Below are 24882 nucleotides of genomic sequence, written 5' to 3'. Positions count from 1 at the left end.
CTGCTTGCCCCTCCCCCAGCTCTAGCTAGACAGGTTTCGTTTTGGCTGCAGATGGGTAGGGGGGGTTGCAGGTCAGGTGCCTCTAGTTCCCCCCTAGTCTTTATGCAGGCTCACTCTGATTCTCCCTCCCCCGGCAGGCCTAGGAGAGATTTTATGCGAGTTCCCAATGTATGGGGGATGGGCTGAGTGCCACACACCTGTTTTGTTGTTGAGATCTGTCGGAGAATGGCGGTGGAAATTTCAGCTGTTCAAGATGCTGACTGCTGATTGCCTTGGCGGAGTGTCCGCTGTGGGGGATGGGACTGTACCGCTTCCTTCCCCGTCTAAACTCCCGAACTCAGCCCGGGGGTCAGTGTGGGCTTGGCTGGCGGGATTCCACCTGGTCTCAGCCGAGCCTCTCCCTGCTTGCTAATTAATGGCTTCCCTGGGGCGCCACGCCTTCTGTAGCCGCAGGGCAGGCCGCACGAATCAGTCGGCCTGGATCTCCGGGGTCCCACAGTTGGCAATTGGGATCCCAGGCACTCTGTCCTTTGGATTTTTCCTGCTTGCCCCTCTACTTTCTGTTTCTTATTGTGTCCATCTTGGTCAATTGTATAGCTTTTATTTTAGAACTCCAACTCCACCAAAATTTTCTGATTTCTTGACTTTTTTTGTAATATTCTTTTTATTTTTTAAAACAGAATATGTTTTGATGTTGCTTATTATTCTTTCATTGTTATATGTGCCATCCCTCTTGGTTTCTTGATCATTTTTACTCAATTTCATTGATGTCACAAAGTCAACTTATGGTTTTGTTAATCCTCTCCTGTGTGTCTTTCCTATTTCTTTCATACTCACTCTTTATTTTATTTCCTTGAACTTTCTTTGGGTTTAATTGCCTATCCTTTTTTTTTAACTTTTGTATAAGAACTTTTAATTTGAGTATTTGGTGATAATGCTAAATTTGTGTGCACCTAATAATACTCCTCAAAATTTACAAAGCAAAAATCAATAGAACTATTAAGGAGAAATGCACAATCACAGGAATGGCTTTAAGCACCCTTCTTTTAATAATTTATAGAACAAGCAGGAGGGAAAAAATAATAAGGATATAAAAAACTTGAATAAAAGTATTAACAAAGTTGACCTAATCAACTGTAAAATATACATTCTTAATTTTTAGATATTTCTTTTTCTAATGTGTATTTTTTTAAAGAGAGAGAAGAGAGAGAGAATTTTTTAGTATTTAATTTTCAGTTTTTGATGGACACAACATCTTTATTTTATTTGTATGTGGTGCTGAGGATTGAACCCAGCGCCCCGTGCATGCCAGGCGAGCGTGCTACTGCTTGAGCCACATCCCCAGCCCTCTAACGTGTATATTTAAAAGAAAATTTATAGTTATAGTTTTATCTACATAGCATACATTTCAATGTGCAGTATTTTCATTGTTATTCAATTTAAAATATTTATTTTAAAAAATTAATTATTTGATTATTTATTTATTTATTTAGTGGTACCAGGCATTATACAATTGGGGTACATTTCCAGTCCTTTATACTTTTTATTTTTGAGACAGGATCTTGTTAATTTGTCAAGGCTGGCCTCAAACTTGTGATCCTTCTGCCTCAGTCTTTGGAATAGCTGGGATTACAGGCATGCACCACTGCACCTGGCCAAAATATTTTCTATATTTATTGTTATTTCTCTTTGGACCCATGGATTATTTAGAAAAGTATTTTTCAGCTTCCAAACATTCTAGAAAATTTCTATTTTTTTTTCTTATTTTATTGTGGCCAGAAAACATGCTCTAAAGTTTCAGTCATTTGAGATTTTCTTTATGGCCCAGGTGTGGTCAAACTTTGTAAATGTTCCATGTATGCTTAGAAGAATGTGTAGCAGTCTCAGTCCTACAGAATATGGGTAACTAAGAACCCACAGAGAATTACCATCCAAGTGTTAGGTATTAAAAAAAACTTAAATAAAACATAAGCATGCTAATTGCCTTTGTCAACCACAAATATTTTCCTTCTGTAGACCAATGGAAAATAGTAAGCCCAAGATGCATGCTTACCTAATGACTTTGACCAACTCTCATTCAGGTGGCTTTTTCTCAGTGGTTTTAAGCTGGGTCATACTAAAAATTCCACATTAACATTTAGCTGGGAGCCCCAATGTATTGAGTGTCTTGGTCTGATGCTTCTTCAGATTCCATTAAAATCAATGTCCTTTTAAAAAGAAAGAAACAACCTGGATCCGCCCTCCTTATGAAGCAAAACCACCTCTGAGGTGGGGCTTCTTTTTCTATGAAGCACCCTCTCTCTCCAGTCAGTGCCTTCCCAAACGGCATTAATGCTCAGCCTCTCCATTTCTCTGCCTGACATTATGCTTATGGTGACATAATTTGCCTTGGTTGATTCCTTTCAGCTTCTGCAACCTAATTCTAAGAAATGGTGATGTTCTGATAATATTCTCTCGAGTTGTATTGGAATGATAGTTCTTTACACCAGGAGGGGTGTGAACAGCACTGATATGGACAAGTAATTCTGGAGATGTTAGTAGATGTTGAGTCAAGAAAGGATCGTGTGGTACGAAGTTCAGGAATCCACAAGAACACCCTCACTTCTGACATCAAGTTTGGAGGTCTCCAAGCCCACCTCAGGTTCAGTAATTCAGTAGGACTCAAAACTCTGAAAAGCCAATATACTTATGATTAAAGTTGATTACAATGAAAAGATATGGATTAAAATCAACCAAGGGAAGAGGTGCATAAGCAGGGTCCAGATGAGCTTCCAGTTGTCCTTTCCCAGTAGAGCTGTGCAGATAGTGCCTATTTGTTCAGGCAACAACAAATGACAATATATATGTAATATTGAGAATCCCCCATGAAGGAGACTTGTCCAAGCCTTGGTGTCCAGAGTTTTACTGGGAATTAGTCATGTAGGCATGGTAGACCACTGTGTGGCTGACCCTATTCTTGTTGGCATAGATTATGTAGAATGGCCCAAAGCCTCTGGGTAAGCAAAGACACTCATCCAGGCAAGATATTACAGGGTTTTAGTGGTTGCTTCCCTGGAGCTGAAGGCAAAAGCCCCACTTCTTTTTGGGCAGGTTAATCCTTCACTGCACCTATGTCAAACCCTTTGAGGATATAGATGGGATTGTGTCATGACCCAGGCTTACTAAGCACAAGGAGCTCCCCATCACACTAAAATAGGACCCCTATTCCCTGCCCTACCTACAAATCCTACTAGCCTTTCCCGCTCCATCTTGATTGCTATATTCCAACACACAGATCTTCTTTTGTTTTTCAGGACACCAAGCTCTTTCTTGGCCTTTGTACTAGCTGTTCCACTGCCTGAAATGTTCTTCTCCCAGTTCCCCACATAATTGGATCTTTGTTGTCATTCAGGTCTCAGCTTAATAAATGTCATTTCCTCAGAGGCCCCTTGCCTGTCTGCCCAAATTAAATGAGTCTCCAAGTCAGTCCCTATCCTATCACCTTGTTATGTGTTCGTCATAGCAGTGAGCATTGCTTATTATTTCCTAGCTCATTTGTCTCTTAATTTTTCAGTTAGCAATTTCCCTCCATGCACATAGTAAGAGTAATAAGAGTTCTCTGTCTGCAGCACCTAGAACATACTGGGCCTAGAGTGCGTGCTCAGTAATTCATTGAATGAATGAGCAGCTGGATGAATAAATAAATTTTCTGAAAACTGGTTTAGGCAAAATTAAGTAGAATTCTTTATGTCAATATCTTCAGAGCCTTTAATATACTAATGTAGATTATGAATCTCTGAGTATTTCCAAGATTAGTTTTGGGGAGCATTAATGTGGAAACTTGGCATTTTCAAGGAGTCAAATTCATTTTCACATGTAAATCCCATTTTAAAGAAAAGTAATCCAAGTTATGGTACATATTCTTGAAATTTTACTATGCCTGACCCATCCTTTAGGACTCTACTCTCTGTAATTAAGCTGATAAATTAATTTGTACTTAGGTATAAATGTGTAATACTGCCTTAGGATCGTTCACTCCTTCTCTTATGTATTCATTATATTGAATCCCCATTGATACGAGGAACAGGGCATAAAAATAATGGCAGTGGTGGGCTGGTGAAAGATGGTTTCCAGAATGGGAGCCATTGGTATTCCTTAGGTTATGTATGGGAAGTGTACATTTATGCCTCCTGTACCTAAGTTCTAATTGCTGATATTTTTCATAATCTTTGGTAAAAATATGTTTGAAGTGGCTTTAAAAAATTCTGTTGATGAACTTATGCTATAGAAAATTGTGTGACAAACAATCTCCAACTTAATGATGGTTCAACTTACGATTTTTCAACTTTATGATGATGTGAAAGTGATATACATTCCATAAAAACTGTAATCTGAATTTTGAAATTGAATCTTTGCATTAGGCAATATGATACTCTTTGGTGCTGGGGTGCAGTAAGCCACAGTTCCCAGTCAGTCAGGTGACTGAGGGGAAATAATTGATGCTCCCCAGTGTACTGTGGCTCACCTAGGGTGCTCAGTAGGTGAGTTATATTAAACACATGTTGACTTACAATGTTTTTGACTTACAGGAGTTTAGCTGGACATAGCCCCATCGTAAGTGGAGGAGCATCTGTATCTCTATTTGAAACTTGTGCATTGATAAAGATCACACATTTCTTTTCAGATACTACAGGTTCTGGATTCTTCTTTCCATTAAAATAAGGTCTGTAGTTTTTGCTGTCTCAGACAACTCAGCAGGACAATACTCATTCCAGATGCCTCTTCTTCCAACCCTACCCTCCTTTAGTGAGGGGAATCGATGCCAGACTTCACATATAAAAAATCGAATGTGAATTATCTTTTCTTCTGTCAAACTTTAGGTTTCTGTTAGAGCCAGGCTATGTCAGTTTTGACCTTACTCCTAGGATGCAGCCCTCCTGACTTTTCCACTTTTGTGGAACTTGGACTCTAACTTCTTATTCCCCAGCTGGTATATGGCTCCCTCACCTAGTAAGCGACCCCTGCCCTACTTCCTATGGAGACTCCTCTTTGGAATTTGTGAGTCTGTGAATTCCCTTCAAACCCTGTGTTGTATGCTCTGCACTAAACCCAACTCCTGTGTGTGGAAACTTGGAGTTCTGATTAGAAATTCCAAGCCTTCTTGGTTAAATACCACAAACTGATAAATCAGTCTTGGGATCAAGGCTTGGGCACTTCTGCACCTGGGCCAGCCAGTATCCACATGTCTGTAATGTCCAAATGGACATTCTGTCCACTATTTTACTGTCTCTAACTGGCTACCTCTGAGTATACCAGTTAATTCTTGAGCAAATTTTAAGTCCATCATGAAAAACGTATAAATTACTGCTACAGATTCTGTTTATTGCCAAGATTTTACAGACAGATGCCTCGATAAATGTGTTTTTATTTGCTATGAATGACTTCTGCATAGTGCCATTGAAAAAAATATATAATTCAGATTCTTCCATTAAAAGAAGGCAGCTGTGGTGTGCAGAGAGTTGTCAAATATCTTGTGACTCCAGTCAGGATTATTCTGGGGCTGATTTAGAGGGAGTTTAGCTATTCTAGCAGAAAAACTGTTGGTTAAACGTGAACAGTTAGAAAACCCCTTTCCATGGCCTGTAGCACAAAAAATGAGAGGTAAAATTGAAACCAGAAGACAGTTCTCCAGCTGAGACTCTATGTTGAAAGCCACGGGCTGTGGGACAACCTCAGGGGAAGGCTGAATGGCTGGGCCGGGCTGAAAACCTGTTAACCAGGCTCCCGAGGGCTGTGTGCTCATAGGGTTCTTGGGCATAGGTTTGGATGACTCTGCTCCCCTTTTTTCTGTGCCAGGTGTGTGCACAGGTCTGGAAGCAGAGAAGGAACATCAGAGGAAGTGGGACACAGGTCCTGCTCTCAAGCTAATCGCCGTGACAAAGGCTGAGATACAGGCACAACTTAGGTGCACTTGACTTCAGATGGCCCACACAGGGCAGTGAATGGCCTCGTGTCCTTCATGCCCTGTTGTCAGGCCCTCTCCTACAGGGAGGCCCCTTCTGCTTGCCTCTTTCCTATCACTGACATCTTATTTTCTGGAGTCTGTTTTGTTCAATTCCCAGCCCCTCCCAGTATGCCCAACCCCCACCCCATATTACTACTGGGATATGCTCTTTTCAAAGCCACCAAAGTTCACAGCCACCAGAGCCATCCACCAGCCAGCCATTGATCCTTTCCTTCCTTTCTCCTTCGTCAGGGCTCCCAGTATCCAGAGTTTCAGAACTAACTGTTTAAAGCTTAGAGCAACTTGAAGATCAAGGTCCTATTCATACTATTCCATACATATTGTGGATTCAGTAGGCTTTGGGGAGTGGCTGAGAAATCAGTAATCTTTTTGTAGCATGGAAGAATTTTTGGAGGAAGTATCTGTGATTGACAAAGTGTTATCCTTGGTTGCCTGTTTTCAAAAAATTAAGCACCAACTAATTTGGAACAGAACCCATCTAGAGATCACAATTCCAAGCACATATGCATCTAAAATCAGAAGCATTGTCAAGATGGGGTGTAGCCCAAGGGTAGAGCACTTGCCTTGCTGGCTTGAGGCCCTGGGTTCCATCCCCAGCACCACAAAAAGAGAAAGAAAATAAAAGAGAAATATGCATGAAATCAGAACCATTAAGCAGAAATGTGCCCAGAAGAGATGGAGAGACACATATCATGATCAGTGTGACTTAAACCAGGTGGGATTAGTTGGGCAGTATTTGGGGTCAGTAAGGGTAGGGAGAACAGGATCCCAACTTGGCAGCAAGGAACACAATGGCCTATATGGTAAATTAGAAGTAGACACAGTTAGAAGTGGATAGTTGTCATCCATTGATTTTATTTTATCTTTTTATCAGTTTGGTGTGTGGACTCCTTGTTCTTCCTCAGCATCCTTCTGACCCCCAGATTTGCTTGCGTCTTCTCTTCCTGGACACAGGCACTTTGCTCTACTCCATTTTTAGGAGGTAGTGCAGCTGCTTGCTCTGAGCCTTTGTGAGATTGGCAAGAGTATGTGCTGCTCTATTTTTTATCTTTTTAGCAACAGATAAGGCGGACAGGAAGTTTTATTGGCAAACTTGGCCGCAGCTTGACGTGTGCTGTTCCACACACTGTGTTTTCTCATTGGGCTGGGCCCCAGGGAAAAGGTGGCCTGATGGGTGACTCCAGTCTGACAGTCCGCATCATGTCATCTGTTGTTCATAAACCAGCAAATATATAACCAGATGGATTGTTCAGGTTAATCCCCAAATCTTGTCTTTTTATTATTTATCTCCAAAATTGTTCATAAGATCAATATTGTTCATAAGATCAGGGTAAAGTGTCCAGCAGGAAATGATTCCCTTTATGCCTGGGTCTCTCTTCATGAACTCTCTCTTCCTGTTACTCCAGGGAAGCAGGTTATGATGCTTGTCATCAGGCACCTGAGCCTAGTGACAAGTAAGGTATCATGTGCCAGAAATTGTATAGGTCAAGAACAGACCTGAAAATAAGAGCTTTCTTGTAAAACTGTTAGCCATTTTAAGTTCCAGACATAATGTATACCTTTTTCACCAAAATTGCAGATTGCCGTATCCCTCAAATTGAAGATGCTGAGATCCATAACAAGACGTATAGGCATGGAGATAAGTTAATCATCACCTGTCATGAAGGATTCAAGATCCGCTATCCCGACCTCTACAACATGGTTTCATTATGTCGTGATGATGGAACGTGGGATAACCTGCCCATCTGTCAAGGTAAGGGAAGGAAGCCTCTATCGCCGGCTGTTCTTCTCTCAGACTCTATTGTACATGTTCTTTGATAGAGTGATGGAGATGATGGAGCGGAATGCGAAGCCGTCCACCCCACACGTGTCCTTTGTGCCTTCACTGCTCTTGGGTTGTCCATCTCCATTGTAGAGGTGCAGCTCCATATACCCACCTTCACGGTATAGATGGGAAACCCCTTATTCTTTAGCATGTCACATGGTCTCCTAATCTAGAAAATCATATAGTTGAAGAACTTGTAACTGGGCTATGAACACAATGATGAACTATTGTATATTGAATGGAAACAGCAAGGCATTTACACTTATTTCAGTGGTGGTGAGAATACAGTTAAAGCCCATCTTACAGAAGGCTATTTTCTCTTAATAATGTTATCCCTTTTTATAATGCATGAAGAGCACAAATATCATCAAATTCAAATTTCATCCAAACCACACGGTGAATATTCATCTTCTCATATTTTTTTTTTCAAATTTGCCTGGGCTGACATAAAAGGACCCTGTTTGTGAAAATAAGCCTTTGCATTTCACATTAATTCTGATTTTATTTTTTAACATGTGACTTGGACCAAAGGACCAAAAAGCCAATGCATAATTCATAATTTGATGGAGAAAGAAAGCGATCTCATTTGCTCCAAAAGCTCTAGCATGTTCAAGTTGAGACGAATGTTAACTTTGTGCTTGGAAATCACAACTGGCAGACTCCAATATTACTTTGTGCAACTCATCGTGGGAAATAAATTGTTTCCTTACACTGGAGTTTAAGAGTCATGACCCCGTGAGGAAGGGAGCTTCTGGAAGTAGGAGGACAGAGTCAGCCATACTCCCTGCCCTTCCCTCAGAAATGGCCCGATGTGCTGGCCTGTTCTGCATCCCATTTCTAAAGGGGTCACGTGCCTTATTTACATGCTCAGAGGCTGTCTACAAAATAAGCAGCTGGCTCCTTCCTGGACTACTTATTCAACACACTCCATGATCTGCTGATGGGTGGTTGGTCTGCAGCACTGTCAGAGCCGTGCTGAAGATCACCTCAGACTCCAGCCACTATGAGTTTTTTCTCTCCTACTCTTTCTGTTCCATTTTGGGTCACTAAGTACTACATCTTCTTTAGGAATTCCTTTTTCCCTTAATGACTTTCTAAACATAACCCATAGTTTACCTCTTGGGGTGTCATTTTGAGTTCAGATACTTGCTTCCCCATGTCTCTGTCTGGCCACCATGGCTCCCCATCCTGTCACCCCTTAGTCAATCTCCAGTCAAGACAGGACTATTCTAAGTCTGCAACACAGAGAGTCGACTGACTGGCTTCTCTTATGTGTGTGTGTGTGTGTGTGTGTGTGTGTGTGTGTATTTTGTGTGTTATGTAACAAACCAGAGCCTCGTGCATGCCAGGAAAGTGCTCCCTCTCTCTGAGTTACATTCCCAGCCCTTGACTGGCTTCCCGAGAGAGTTTTGTCTCTTGGGACAACATATACATCGCAACCTGGTTTTAATTTTTCCTCAGAGGCTTCATCCCACCAAGGTTGTGTCCTGGTGGCCCGTGCTGTGGCCCCATGCCACCCTGCAATTCCCTGCCTGTGGAGAGGTTCTGCCAGCTGAATCTGCACCAGCCTCCTCCCAGCCATTTGTCTAACACGGGATAGGGAATGAGGAATCAGTTACCACAGACAGCCTGACACCTCTCCAAGCCCCCTGGGGGAATATAATTGGTCCTTAGAATGACATTTCATACAATAACTTTTATTTTCACCTATGGATCCAGGGGCTAAAGCCTGAAGAGGCTTCTCTCTATTATCTAGAAGTGCAAATGGAAATCACATTGAACTATTGAGTTGAAGCCAGTTTTTTACTGTTATATTTAGGACAGTCTGCCTCCAACCAAGAGTGAGCATGTCTTCCCCTCTCAACTCTGATTAAATGCATGAATTTTAACCCCTGCCATCTCCTCCGGGGGTGAGGTGAGAGGCTGCTCAAACCCCATTTTTTTGTGGGAATTTTATATTTTGGAGAATAGTGTCTGGATGCCTCCTGCTCTCTATGGGTCATAGCTAGTTTTTATTTGGGAGAAACCAGTTTATTCATGTGAGTAGGTTAGAACAGCAACCCATTCCTAGGAGGAGAGCGAGCATAGTCATTCTTGGCAACTCAGTTGAACTATGCATAAAGGTTCTAACACATTTAGTTGTTTATATTAATGTGCTTACCTTAATTATTTATTTGTCTGTTTGCTTTTGGTACTGAGGATTAAACCCAAGGATGCTGTGCCACTGAGCCACATCCCCTGCCCTTTTTATTTTGAGACAGGATCTTGCTAAGTTGCCCAGGCTGTTCTAGAATTCACAATCCTCCTGTCAGCCTCCTGAGTCACTGGGAACACAGTGTCCGACTGTGCTTATCTTTTTTCTCCTCAATTATTGATTATGTTTATTACACACACACACACACACACACACACACACACACACTTTGCTATGAACATTTTTAGTTTTCAGCTGCAGGGTGGAGGTGGAGGTCAAAAGCAATCTAAAGCCATGAGCCATGAGACTCTCTAAAGAATGGCTGAACTCCACCACCTTTTGAGTCTGGTCCATCCTAAATATTAGCTGGTTCACAATGGAGTCTGTGGGTAATGCAGAACTTGGGGTCCCCAGGACACAGGAACTGCACCATCCTGGGAGTGAACGCTTCCCTAAAATCCTGCATTCCTGTACCTCACTTGTCTTAACCACACTCACTGTGATGCACGGGCACCATACACTAAGGGGTCCACCAAAGCCATTTGCTGAGACATTCCTTCCAGACACTTAACACTATCCAGCACAGTCAGTTTGTAGAAAGGTTCTGCCATCTGCCATTGTGCATGTGATGCATACGATCTGTACTTGGTGACTGGAAGGGGGAGTAGGTATTTTCATTATACATCCTCAACTTCACACACAATTAGTTCTCCCCTGGAAGAACACCAGCTCTGCAGTGTCATTATTCCCTCCAGTGAAACTACTGAAGTTAAGAAGAAATTCCATGATCACAGCGGATGCCACACACAACAGAATTCTGTGCCATTGGCAATGTTATACTGGGCCACCATAGGCTTCTAGACCAAAAGGCAGCTAATTCTTTACAGAAGTAGGAATGTGGGATCCAGGTCCCAGTTCTGCTGTGATAGCACACTGAATTCTGCGCTTGATGCACTGACTCATTACTGACAGTGTTTCTCCTTGTGTGTTCCCCAGAGCAGCAGCTACAGTGGTACTTGGACCATTAGCAGTGCAAATCCTCAGGCTTCAACCTAGACCTGCAGAAACAGAAGCCCAGGAGGCTGGCCCAACAGTCTGTGTTGCACCAGGCCTTTGGGTCTTTCTCAAGTTTGAAAAACCTATCCTGCAGAATTCTTCATCTGCTTCATGTAAAACACAACTGAATTTTCAAAAGTTTAGTGGTACCTGCTAAGGGAAGTTTCCCTTCCATAATCTGTACCCATGGAATCAATTTTTGAGCTTAACTTTCCCAAGTCCCCATCACATCACTAAAACTTTTGGAGCTTCTCTCCAAGGGCTCTTCAGTGGATCTCAGCCCTGACAGCACCTTTGGATGACTTGGGGAGCTTTTAATAAAAAGCTTTTAATAAAATACAGTGATCCTCAGACCCAGGGCAAATGATGTCCCCTCAAATGATGTCGGCGTACACTGAGGGCCAGAACCACTGGACTAGGGGTGTGCCAATCCGTATCACACGCTCAACTACCATCCCTTACCCTCATTTGTAACTACTTATCTGACTCTTTAATCTCACTTGCAAATATACAAGCAAATATCTGAATTAGAAGTAGAAGAGGTTAGTAGAACAAGGAGTCTGTGTGTTAAAAACCAAAGTACTTTCTTCTTCAGAGGCCGTTATGGGATAGATAAGCGATGTCCCCCAAAAGCTCACGTGTGAGACAATGCAAGAAAGTTTAGAGGTGAACTAATTGGGTTATGAAAGTCTTAACCTACTCCGTGCATTAATCCTCTAATAGGGATTATGTGGGTGGTAACTATAGGCAGATAGGGTGTGGAGGAGGTGGGTCCTTGGGGGCATGCCCTTGTGGGTTGATATTTTGTCTATGGTGAGAGGATGGCGCATGCTCGCTCTCTCTGCTTCCTGGTGCCATGTTTTGAGCCACTTTCTTTCACCACACTTTTCTGCCATGATGTTCTGAATGAATGAAATTGACTGTCTATGGACTAAGACCTCTGAAACTGTGAGCCTCAAAATAAACTTTTCCTCCTCTATTTGTTCTTGTTAGGTCTTTTGGTCACAGTGGCAAAAAGAGCTGACTAAAACAGAGGCAATGCTGTTTTGTTCTTTCTTCTGTGCAGTGGGCCAACCCTGAAGAGTCCCAGTGTGCTGGTTGGCTCTTGGATGTACAAAGATGACCAAGTGAAACTTTCCTTCTCTTCTTTCACATTTCACAGGCTGTCTGAGACCTCTAGCCTCTTCTAATGGCTACGTGAACATCTCTGAGTTCCAGACCTCCTTCCCAGTGGGGACTGTCATCGCCTATCGCTGCTTCCCTGGATTTAAACTCGAGGGGTCTGAGTATCTCGAGTGCTTGCACAACCTTATCTGGTCATCCAGCCCACCCCGGTGCCTTGCTCTGGAAGGTAACACATCTTAGCCTTTTGGAGTTGCATTTTGAATTATGAAAGTGGGCATTTCGATGGGAAATAAAGAGCTGCAAATGATGGCCAGCAATAACCTTTATTCCCTGAGTCCACTTTTCTTGCTTTTGTCCAGAGCAGAGACCACCTGCCATGAAACCATACTTCCCGTTAGATGTAAAATTTGCTTCCCCCATCCTCAGGCTCACAAGGGGAGGAGAGTGGGTGAAAGAAAAAGTTGCAAGCATCAAAGGTTAAACTCAGAATATTGCAAAGTTAAACGAAATGTCTTCAAAAATTAATTTTCTCTGCACCAAATGAAAACATATTGCATTATGGCATCATTAATCTCACCCCTCGTTTTATTGTTGTGTCAATGTTTTCTCCATATTTCCATGCATTTTATAGCTTAGCTATAAATGTTTTGCTGCAAGCACATCCTTGGAAGCCTGAAAGCAAGAGCTCTTTCTTCCTTGTTTATTAAATCTATATGATTACAGAGTGTGCATCACTAAAGACCACTAATCAGCGGTATAAGATAGTGAGGGGGAAGGGCATCCACTGCCAAGATCAAGGCAGTGTCATGGGGTCCATAAAAGTCTTGTGCTAGACAAGACGGACATACTGGTTCAGCCCTTGCTTTAACACCCACCTTGAAATTATGCCCGATGTGATTCTTGGCATGTGAATAAGTGGGTGGGAAGGGAGCTCCATTGGGAAAGAAAAAAATAGAAAAAAGAAAAGGAAAACTCCCATCAAGAGCTCCTCTAAACCTATTTGGAACCTTGGTTGGAAAAGAAACAAATAAAGAAGCAACAAAATGTGGAAGCAAACCAGTTCTTACAGGTTTACAGCAGCTTTATAGTGTGCAGCTCTGTGGGAGGAGGTAAGAGTGGGCAGTATGTCTGGAGGGCGATGCTCAGAGGAATCATAGAAAGCATTTATTCCTAAAGGAAAGGATGGAGCCTCCTTGGAGGGAGAGGGAGTGGTGGGCGGCAGGGAGAGTGGAGGGAACCCTGGGTGGCAGGGAGAGTGCCAAGCCTGGGCCATTTTTTTGCCTTATCCCTAGGCTGGTCATTAGAGCTCCTGCTTCCCTCACCTCTCACCTGTCCCAAATCCTCTAATGGATTGGCAGGATCCCAGGGTAGAGGTGTTGGATAAAATAGAGGACACCCAGTTAAATTTGAATTTCAGAGAAACAATAAATAATTTTTAATAGGAGCATGTCCTGAAATGTTGCATGGAACTTAAGGTTAAAAAAAAAATCCTGCTTTGGCTTATCTGCAATTCAAATATAACTGAATGTCTTGTACTGCTGTTTGCTGAATCTGGCCATCCTTGCCTGAAGAGACAAGGTCATCCCCTTTGTTACCAGTGGACTAGCCTTTCTCTTGTCTGGCTACTGATGGTGGGTCAGGGTAGGCACATGAAGAAGGGGGCCTGTCTTCTAGTTCCTGGAGGCTTTTTTCTACCCAGATGACCAGGGAGAGAGAGGGGTAGTTTAAAGATATCATTATTATGATTTTATCTATTTGAAATGCCCATTTTAAATTTTTTTTCAAATTTGGCTTAAATGTGTTTCAAGCAGTCAGGTTTTGATAAGCTTCATTTGGGGACTTAGAAAGCAGTTTTTATGGAGCCTAGAGAATATGATATGGAGAGACATAAAACAAAATCTTAACTTCAAGAGGCAACGATCTAGGGTTGTAAACAGAAGCTGTGAGCAGCTTCTGGTTGAAAATGAGTCTGCTTGCTTAACACATGCCCTTTTCCACTGTAGCCTCAGCTCTGGGCTGCAGAAAGATGCTGAAGATCCAACCTGATATTACCTGTGCCGGGAAGGCCACTTGAATGCCTTTTACCCTCAGTTGGTTTTTCTTTTAAATAATGTTCACATCTTGATTTTTCAATACATGTCTCTTTAAATTATCTGATGAATTTAATTTGTGAGTCTTTTTAGATGCACCACTGCTAAAGGTACAAAAGCCGAGACTCTAAACTGAGAGATAACAGAGTTGGCCAAAGGAAAACTAGATAGAAACTGGATGAAGGCAAACAATGAGCCTGGTGTGATGGCACATGCGTACAGTCCCAGCATCTTGGGAAGCTGAGGGAAGAGGATCACTTAAGGTCAGAGTTCAAGTTTAGTCTGGGAAACAGAGACCCTGCAGAGATCCAGTCCCCGCCCCCCTCAAAACAACAATAACAACAACAACAACAACAACAAAAAGCATAAGCAATGGATTAAAAAAATAAGAGGCAGAGATTCATGAGAACACTATCCAGTTGTGCCTAGGTATTGGCACTTCTTTAATTCTTTCTTCAAATTGTATATCATCTTTTTCAACCTCAGTGCCTTATTTATGTAATATTATTGCAGGGTTTCAAAAGAGATGAACTGTTTCTGGGGAATCTACCCCTTTAATATATCACCCACACTCTCCCCCACCTTCCTGTTTTCCTAAACCCACAATTTGCATGATTTGATTTTTCTTGATGGCATAGTAAAAATGATTGCACTGTGCTGTAGAATCATGATGTTATTGGGGGCTTTAAAATACGTTAGGGTGCTCCTATAGTGAGTGAGTGGGTGCTGTGCAGGTCTTTATGAGGTTTTTATCCTTTCCCCTTCCTCTCCTACTACTAATGCATCAGCTACCAGTGTACCTGTCACTCTCAGGGAGCAAGTGGTAGCATCTTTTCCCCATGCCCAACTTGTTGCCTTGCCTGCTGTGAGCCAGGGTATGGGATCCCTAAGCTGATCATGGGTATATCAATTAAGACTGTTGGCCATCAGGCTGGCTGGCTTCACATCCTGGGTCTCTTGCTTAGTCACTTTGCCCTAGAACAAGTGGTTTTGCCTCTATTGGCCTCCATTTCCATTTCCTCATCTGTAAAATGGGGTGGTGATCTACTTACCCCATGTGATTGTGAGGATTTGGTATAACAAATCTGACATATTTAGTGAGGTTTCTGACACATAGCAAATGGCTAATCAATTGATGTTTTTAGAGTTGAGTAAAAGTCACCGTATAAACAAGTGAGGATCTAGGCATAATTCTGAATGAATAAGGTGCCCAGGCTTTGGGGTATGTACATTGTGACACTAATTTTGGTTGTTCAGGTGCAATGTTAGTTACTTGCATGTTCTAAGCTGTGTTTGTGTAAGATGGAACAGATAAGGGAAGGAAATACTGAACAATAAAGATAATTGCCTATATTTTTGAGAGATAATTTTTAGTCAGCTTTTTTTTTTTTTGCCACTGTGACCAAAGGACCTAAAAAGAACAACATAGAGCAGGGGAGGTTTATTTGGGGCTCATGATTTCCGAGGTCTCTGTCCAGATGGCCAACTCCATTGCTCAGAGCCTGAAGCAAGGCAGAACATCATGACAGAGGAAAGCTGCTCAGGACAGGGCAATCAGGAAGCAGAGAGAGCTTCACTCATCTGGGACAAAATATAAACCCCAAAGGCATGACCCCAGTGACCCACCTCCTCCAGCCATATCCTACCTGCCTACAGTTATAGCCCAGTTAATCAGTGGATTAAGCCATTGATTAGGTTCTACCCCTCAACCCAATCATTTTGCCTCTGAGTGTTCTTTCATCGTCTCACACATGAGCTTTTGGGGGACACCTCATATCTAAACCGTAATAGGTGACTATATATGTGCCAGTCTCTTGACCAAAGTATCTGTTCACTGCTACTAACCCCACCTTGCTGATGACCAAAGCGAGGTTTCTAATGGCTCAGTAACTTGCCCAGAGTCAGCTAATAGCGAGGGAGCTAGAACTTGAGCATGAGTCTTTGTCACGCCAAAACTCTTGATATAAACCTGAGTCTGATGAACTTATTCTGACTTTGCGATCCAACAGGGAAGGTGATTTGGTTTTTCAAAAACTAAAAAACAAAATTAAAGCTTTATTACATAGGAAGGAATTTATCATTCTAGGCTGTGGTCCTCCTCAAGAAATGTGGTGCTTCACTTCAGCTAGTGAGCTGGGCAGAGATGGTCAGTCTCCTTTCACAGATGGGGACACTGACACCTTAGAGGATGGCATAACTTGCTCTGACCCCCTAGCTCTCAGGTGTGGCTTTTTCTGCCACATGGCACCCCCTCTCCCTAATGGAATGGAGAGCCAACACTTGACCTGTCACACTCACATGTAAACAGTCCTATTTTTGAAGGTCAGCTTTGGGAGGAGTTGATCATGATCATTTGGAAGAAGAGAACTTGGTAGTATCATCGAAGGTAGGAAGAGTTCCAAGGACCAGTATAGAGGTCAAGTATTTTTGAGCCAGTACTCTTATGCTCATATTATGAGCAGGAATCCCTTCTGGAGCACATGTGTACCTCCATAGTGTGTAGTGGATAAAGCACCCGGAATCACCAAACCTTGAACAAGAATGTTGGCTGCAATATTTTGGACCTGAAAGGAACTTTGTGTGTCCTTTTATGTTGGCCCATCTTTCTGTGGGTATACATGCTTTTCCTCATCTGGGTGTATCTTAATCCTTTCCCTTCTCAGGCCCTCTTCATCTCTGAGGATATCACCTCTCCCTGTCTCATTTCCATGCATTGAATCCAATAATTTTTAAAAGAACCTAGTTAATGAGTATGGGCCATTTCTTTTAAGTGCTCAGAACTCAGTTCACCTTGCCATCAGGGTTTATTGAACACCTGCTAGGCCCAGAGCAAAACTAAAATGGGCACTGGGGAATTGCAAAGAAAGAAAAGGGCATAATTCTTTACTCTGCAGAGTTTACAGTCTACTGGGGAAAATGAGAAGACAAATTCCATTATCTAGAGAACAGATCATTACAGGTGGCATGTACATGTGCACACACACAGATACTTTTACCAAGGAGCATGTGAGAGCATCTGCACTTTGGAGAGGGTAGAAGGACAGTTCTAGTAGGTGATATTACAAGTGCAAAGTGAAAATTTCTGTCCAGGGATTTGTGGCATTTTTCATTTATTTTCCCTGGAGACCAAATAGTAGCATACTTTCTGGCTCCACTTGATTCACTCATATGGAAGGATTGTGCATTTTGAAATTGGAGAGCTCATCAGCCCAGGAAGCAGATATGTGTGTGAAGGACACTGGTCCAAAAGTTGAAGGATGGGAATGTAGGATGTTGAGGGTCATAAAGCAAGGAAATGTAGCCACACCGCAGATAAGGTTACAGGGAAAGACATGTGCACACCTGAGGCGGACTAGGAAGAAGAGGTGCCAACTGTCCAGGATCCCCAAGACACCGTAGTTAGGTGATGCACAACCACAGAAAAGGGCTCTTTCTTCATAAGAGGAAGGTTTTCCAATGGCCTGGTGGTGACACAGAGGTGCTGGTTATCTAGTTCAAGAAATTCCTGGTGGCAATTTGCTCAAATGGCATGTCAACAACAACAGAGATCACGTGACCATGCATCTGTGAGGCAAGACAAGAGTCAAAAGAACAGGTGATTGAAGCCAAAACTTGGCATTTGGAGTCCTTGCTGGTAGCTTCCATCTACTTAAAGTCTCTTTTGTTTCCCTAACAAAGGACTTAATTCCCCAACCAGAGGTCCTTTCAATAGATCTCCAGAAACAACAAGAGAGTGGGGGATCAAATCCAGAAAGGATCAATCAAATGTTCAGTGAGATTAGACTTTGGAAAGAAAGTAACCAAAATCAGTGCAATATGCTCTTTCAAATAAGTGCCTGTGAGAGCCCTGTACTCATTCAGCCAATTGTTTTAAGGCCTCAATTTTGAGGATTTTGCACGATCCAGAGCACACAGTGATGAATGAGTTGTACAAGGTGTCTGCCCTGCAGGGGCTCTTATAGCTCATGATGCTGTTCATGAAATCTCACTATCCTGGCAGGTGTATTCAGAATATTCTATCTGTAAGGTATCTAGGGTCTCCAGAGGTAGGGGTAACCTACTCAGGCTTCTGAGAAGGTGTTCTCAAGTGAGGTCTTCCTGGTTTAGAAAATACTGGGAGGGCTGCATTGTGAGTCACCTTTTGCAGTGGTGGGGCTGGCTGCTGGGGAGTCTGATGTGTTTTTCCATCTGCTTTTCCAAATAGGGGAGAAGATCATTTCAGGAACTACAGGTGCCTAACACTTGCCTTGTAATGACCTGGGCAGTGACTTCCCCAAAGTTGACATTTTCCAGAGGCTTTTTCAGCCCCATGGCTGGCATTTCTTCCAGGAACAAGCAAAGCCAACCCCATTAAGGAGCTGAACATCTGAAACTTTTTGTTTTAAATCTAACCAGTCTTCAAACTCAGAAACCCAAAGTGATCCCCCCATTCTCACTCATCTCAGAACTCACATGGACAGAGATGAAGGTTTAATGAGACAGTGTCAGATTCAATCGCACAGAATGCAGCAGTGTGATTTCCCGAGAACCTACTAGTGCCTAGGGATCCTTTTAGCTCTGTGTCCTTTTATAAGAAATGGAAGAGACATAAGAAACTGAAGAACCCTGTTTGCCCAAATAAGAAATAACTTCAAAGTTTCCAATTTGAGATCAAAATTCGAAGCCAGCTTGGATGTAGAGGGCAACCAGCTCCTGAGCTATAGTTTGTAGTATACTTTGTTCCCGAGTCAAAATATGTTCAGGTACAAGAGGCTCCTGGCATAAGAGCCTGCCATGATTTCTCCCTCCAGGAATCTTGACTTTACTGGGAAGCACCTCTGGACTTCAAAGCAAATCCTTCGTAGGGAACAGGAAGGACACAGCAGACAGTATGGGCCTCATCAGATGAGGGGCCCTGCTGACCTTAGGAAACCAGAGAGAGCTCCCATGGGGGCAAGCTGCAGGGGATAATACTCAAAGCTTCTGTCCAGACTGACCCACCCCTTCCACAGGTGGGAGGTTCGCAATTCCCAAATGGAAAATTCAAAGCACCAAAAGGAGTCTTGGGCCTGTTCCCAAAGAGGTGGCTATAAATTATTGTCCATGAGGAGATTCATTGTTACTAGGTCACTTCCCCAAACCAGGGTTGGGGATCTCCTGATGACATTTATGCCCTCTTGCCACCTTTCACTAGACAAGTAAGGGAATCTCGGAGTCTCCTCTTCCTGCCCAGTGATCCAAATAAGAAAGCCTTGGATGCATACGTGCCTTGGTCCATCAGATTTTAAGTAAAAAGAGAGAAATGACAGAAGAGCAGTCATAGCAGGGATCTCATGACACTGACTTTGACTTGCTGATCATAGAATACAGAGTATGGAAGGCCTTAGACATCCCAGATTTACTTTCCCCTGCCTACCCTGCAGCACCCCAGCATCTCCTTTATGGAGATGAGTCAGCAGCACCAGAGCTGAGCCAGGGTCTTGTGTGGCCTGGGAGTGCCCATCGAGGTTGGCACATACAGCCTAAGGCTCTGGCACCAATTGGCTGCCTTGCATGGGGAGGCACACACCACTCTGTCCCCTTTCCCTTCCTCACCTGTGTTCTTGAACAGGGGAAAGCAGTATTTTGAACTTCCTTGTCCCATAAGCAACTCCATGACAGAAAGTGCCTCTTTCCTCCATGAATTCTCAGCCCTGGTGTGTGGTATAACTAAAGCTTCCCTCAATCCACTTGACATCTGTGGACACTGTGCAGGTGCCTTTATTGTGTGATCTCTCACCCCAACAGTCACGAAAACACGACTGGTGCCAGCTGCAGATGAGACCGAGGTTCAGAGAGCTTCCCTTCCTTTCCCAAGGCTACCCCCTCGTCAGCTAGCCGGTACACTTCCTGAGCCCAAGCCTTCTACTGACATCACTCCCATGGCCCTGCAGGACCTAGCGCACCTACTGAGCACTATGGTCTGGGTTCTGACCCTAGCTCTGTTTCCTCAAGTGGAAAGGGAAGGAGTTGGAAGAGTTGACCTCAGAAGTGCCCTCCTGGCAGCCACATTCTTTTCATTGCTCTTCCCAGAATTCTTCCCAGAGAGTCTGCCCTGGACTTGGCTGGCTGTGCAAGGCAGGTAGCAAAGTGAACGGCTGGGGTGCTAGGTTGTTCCTCCTCTTGATGGCAGTTGACATCATCTCCCTGCAGCTCATATTCATGGTCGACCATGAGCTTTCCATCACTGGGAGGAAACAGAGAGATAAGAACAGAGGCTCATGGAGGGTCATCCTGGTAGCAGGCACTTCACTTGTCCTCTGTATTCAGCCTCAAGACAATCCTGGGAATAATGATTCACTCTTTACAGAAAGGAAACAGGCCCAGTAGCAACCCTTGGCCTGCAGGAGCAAGACTCAGAGCAAGATTCAAAAGCTTCTCTGACCCAACCTCAGGCTGGGTTCTTTCCTCGGCACTGTGCTGCCCTCCGTGGAGAGACCACCTGAGTACTCTACTTAGCCACCAGAGGTGACTCGTTTGTTCATTAATGTTCCCCGTGGATTTTTAGCATGCTCAGGTTTTGGAAGAAATCATATATACACATATATATATATATATAAAATATGATTTTACCCAAGCTGTACTGCATACCATAGTGAACAAGACAGTAATTCTTTTTTTCTTTTTTCCATCTATCCCTTTTGCCCATGTAAGGTTCTGTTGTCAACCAGCATTGTACTGAGTGCCGTGGGGCATCTGCTTATTAGGAATTCAAGTCATGCTCACCTCAGCTGTAGTGATAATAGCAGTGACCAACTGGTCACCCAACACCCGCCTCCCCCAGCTTCTCACCCTTCTCAGTAGACCAACTGGCCAGGGGCATGGTCTCCATTAACCTCTGCCAGCCTTTCAGGCTCCCTGCAGACTCACCCATGATCCTGCCAGCAGCTGGATCCAATTGAAATTGCATCAGCAGAAAATGAAGAGCAGTGAATGCCTTCTCTCTCCTCTTGAAACTACAGAGCAGTGGGGCCTCTTTTCATGGGAAGGTGGAAGGAGGCCTTCTGATTTATCCGCTTGCCCCAAACTATCACTTTCTCTCTGCTTTAGCTGATGTTAGAGGTGTATACAAGGTTAGGAAATGCTTGATCAGGTGGTTTGGGGCTAGTGTCCTCAAGGCTCTGAGGCCCAGCAAAGAAGGCCCCAGGTTAGCTTTCCTCCCGGCTGACCCCAGCCCCAATAATTCTGTTTTACATATTTATATAGCATGTTCCCACTCAAGATTTATTGAAAGGAAGAGTTTGCCAGTGTAACATCTGAAAATCGTTCTCTTAGTTCTGCCTTCTCAAGAACCCAAGACCAGAGAATTGAAATGATTTGCTAGGGTTGCATAAAAATTCCAACATCTCTTCAGACTCCCAACCTTCAGGTGTGGAAGTAGATGGCTAATTTACAACCCTGAGTAGGAACCCAGCTTACATCAGCCAAAACCCGATGGGATTTTTAGATCTTATTCTTGAAAACAAAAGAATTTCCTGTTTGCTTTGAAGACAAATGAGTGTTCCTGGACTTGTGAAAGAGGAAATCTTGGGCTTTGTTGGTGTCCTGTGTTAGCAACATTAGCTAGCCAAGCCCAGTCTGAAACTCGGAGAGGTCAGTTTGTGAACAGAAATGCATTCTCTGATCTGGACACATTGTCCGTGGGTAACATCCCTTTTGCCTCTTTTGTTCCCTGGCAATGAAAATTTCTGTAGCTGACGCTGTTTGTGTTACAATCACCTTGCCTGTGACCCTGGAGGGGTATTTTATTAGCAGGAAATGCAAAATAGCAAGCAATCCTGTTAATTTATTGTTCACAAGCAATAGTAAATTATCCTAATACCATTTTCATGTACTGTTCTTATATGACAGCAGAGTGATTACAAGAAAATAGTAGCTTGCATGCCACACAAGTGTGTGTAAATTTTTCTTTCTTTTTTTTTTTTTTATAAAGACTAATTGCCCAGTGGCATTCCTCTTCTTGGTCACACATCACTCTTGTACTCATGTGTAGACTGTACTGTAACATCAAGGAAGAAGCTTCCTCCCCTTGCTTTCTTCCTCCTCTTTCTCCTCCTCCTCCTTTGTTCCATTGAATCAGAAAACACTTCCAAGAGGCTTCCTTCCTTCCTTTTTTTTTTTTTTTTTTTTTTTTAAGTAGATCCAAGTTTCCAGGCTTTGCTGCTATTGCTTTCTAGGCCCTTTTTCTCCTGGTCATTATGACTTTTGACCTGCCTGTCCTGAACTCTTCCTTGTCCTCTCTCTCTGGATCTGCTGTCCACCAGCCTATGCAGCCCCTATGTAGGTCCCTGCCCACAGGGCCTTGCTTTCCTTTTGTCTCATTGGAAGCATGTGACCATCAATCCTCCCTCTCTCCTGGCTTCCAGAATCATTATTTTTTATTTTTTAAACTGCACTTAAGTGCAGAAATTTCCGCTGAGGTCGAAGGAACAAAACTGGTGGTTCTCTTCTCCCCACCAAAGGGGCAAACAGAGCTGACAGCTCCATTGGTTTGAACAGTGACTCCTACCAAATCAAGAAAGAAAGAGGTCACCAGAGGAGGACCCCATAACTCCCTCCCCCATTCCTGCACACTCTCAGAGCTGGGATCCCCTCAGGGTCGTGCCCACATCCAGGCAGGCCCCTCCCTCCACTCTCACCTGATGAGCAGGGTTGTGCCCACGTGGGAGGCTGCTCTGTTTGGCATAGGGAGTATGGAACATGACCCTTTACTAGATTCATGGTTTTCACCAAAGTATATTTTGGTTTTGTCCTGCAGTCCCTTCTTATTTTTTGAAAATCCAGACATGGAAGCTGAAGTCTTTTTCTTATGATGTTTAAATGTCAAGCCACTGAAAAAAGTGCAGCATTAAGCAACCACAAAGCCATGACCAGTGGTTTGAGCCCCTCGCTTATACCCCCAGGATGACTTCATTGTGCTCAGAAAATAGATGAATATGACAAATGGGAAATTGTATTTGTCCTTAAACTCTAGGGTATCATCTCATTCCCCCTCTAGGCAGGATTTATTTCCTCCTTCCCTCTCTGGGAAGTTAGGCGACTTGTATTTCAGAGCAATAAAACCTCTTATGATCAGGTGCCATGCAGAAGATGATAAATCCCCTCAGTCACTTCGAGTCTCTCGGCGTATCTACAAAGTGGTCTGGGGTCATTCTTACAGGTCCTTTCCTAGTTTCCTTCACCTGCCCACCTCCCACTTTCCTTCTCCCAAATTACCTGTCTCTTTTCTCAAAGAAGCTAGACATCTAGGGTGGTAGGCAAGTCAAACAGCAGTGCCTGTCCATGCCCATCTTTGTGTCTTTTGTCATTCATCTTTTTTTTTTCATAAAACCTCTTCCCACAATGCCTGTGTGTGCAATCTTTTTCACTTTTTGTACACGAGGAGGTTTCTTTTTTATTTGTTTTGGTTTTGCAGAAAGGTCATACCTGATTCTAAACTGTGCCTAGATTCCTCTAAAGTGTTTAAGGAAGACAGTGCTTTACCAGAGCTCATCTGTCTCCTCAAAAATGGTTTCTGAAGAAAAGCCTAGGACTTTGATCACATTCTGGTCGGTTTGCTCCTCGATGGGGGAGAACCAAATGCATTTTCTAAGTCTGCCTCTTCCACCCAAGGGAAGGGATTTAATATGATCCATCCATTAAGAAGTCGGAAAAAATGGTTGGATATTTTTAAGATGCAGCCAATTATATTGAAATTCAGATTTTAAAACTAGTCCTTATCTCAAGCTATCACAAGGGAACAACGGTGCCTACATAAGTCTGTATTTTCATACCATAAGTGTTTTATTCTGACAGAATTTTTTTTTTTTGAGATGTGGAGAAAAGTAAATTTGTGGGAAGATGGGAAGCCAAGAATTCTATAGACAACCATGCCTAAAATAGCCTGGGAGAGGAAACTCACCCAGCCATATTGCTTGATGTTTTAAAAGACATTGTGGGCCTTTGCATTATCTGTGGGTGATTTTACTCTCCCCAGAGCATTTAAAAAAACAAAAAACAAAAAACAGCCTGATTTTGACTAGCACCTCCCAGAGAGAATAACCAGTATCTCCCTGAGGAGTGCTTGGGGTTCAAGGCCTGGGATTCAGTTTTTTCCTCACCCACCCATTGCTACATAGCTCACAAGTTAACCACTTTAAGGGACATAGTGTTTCTTATTTCAATAAGGAGGATCTCTTGGTATTCCAGACGGACATTCTGATATTACCTAGGAAACCCTCATGCTTCCCAGTGGACCTGGCCCAAAGGCTGGGCTCCACCTTCTGGACCAAGGGTGGATTCATGCTATATTTGCTTACAAGGGTGACTGTAACAGAGTATTTGAAGTAGGTGGCTTAAAACACCAGGATGAGAGAGAGGCATCTAGAGGGATCTTTCACATATGATATCCAGTTTTCCCATCACCATTTGTTAAAGAGACTATATTTTCTCCAACAAAAGGTTTTGGAGGAAAAAAAGGGAGGAATCACAAGAAAATAGGAGGGAGACAATAAGAGTAGAGGAAGGTGATCAGGTGGAGGGATGGGCAGGGGGAGGTCCTGGGAATAAAAATTAATCAAGTGATGTTGTA

General features: G+C 43.2%; 1 protein-coding gene across 3 annotated transcripts in view; it reads left to right on the top strand.

The window, feature by feature from the left end:
- The window catches only part of Susd4 (sushi domain containing 4), a 137990-nt gene that overhangs the window by 82647 nt on the left and 30461 nt on the right, over positions 1 to 24882 (top strand). For all 3 annotated transcript variants that reach the window (XM_078022898.1, XM_078022897.1, XM_005326511.5), the window contains exons 4-5: positions 7584 to 7757; positions 12242 to 12430. In XM_078022898.1, the coding sequence (XP_077879024.1) occupies positions 7584 to 7757; positions 12242 to 12430 (363 nt within the window). The remainder of the gene's footprint in view (positions 1 to 7583; positions 7758 to 12241; positions 12431 to 24882) is intronic.

This window comes from Ictidomys tridecemlineatus, chromosome 10, assembly GCF_052094955.1.
Source record: "Ictidomys tridecemlineatus isolate mIctTri1 chromosome 10, mIctTri1.hap1, whole genome shotgun sequence".
Lineage (NCBI taxonomy): Eukaryota > Metazoa > Chordata > Mammalia > Rodentia > Sciuridae > Ictidomys > Ictidomys tridecemlineatus.
Note: the sequence above shows the minus strand (reverse complement) of the source record. Positions and strands in the feature narration are given on the sequence as shown.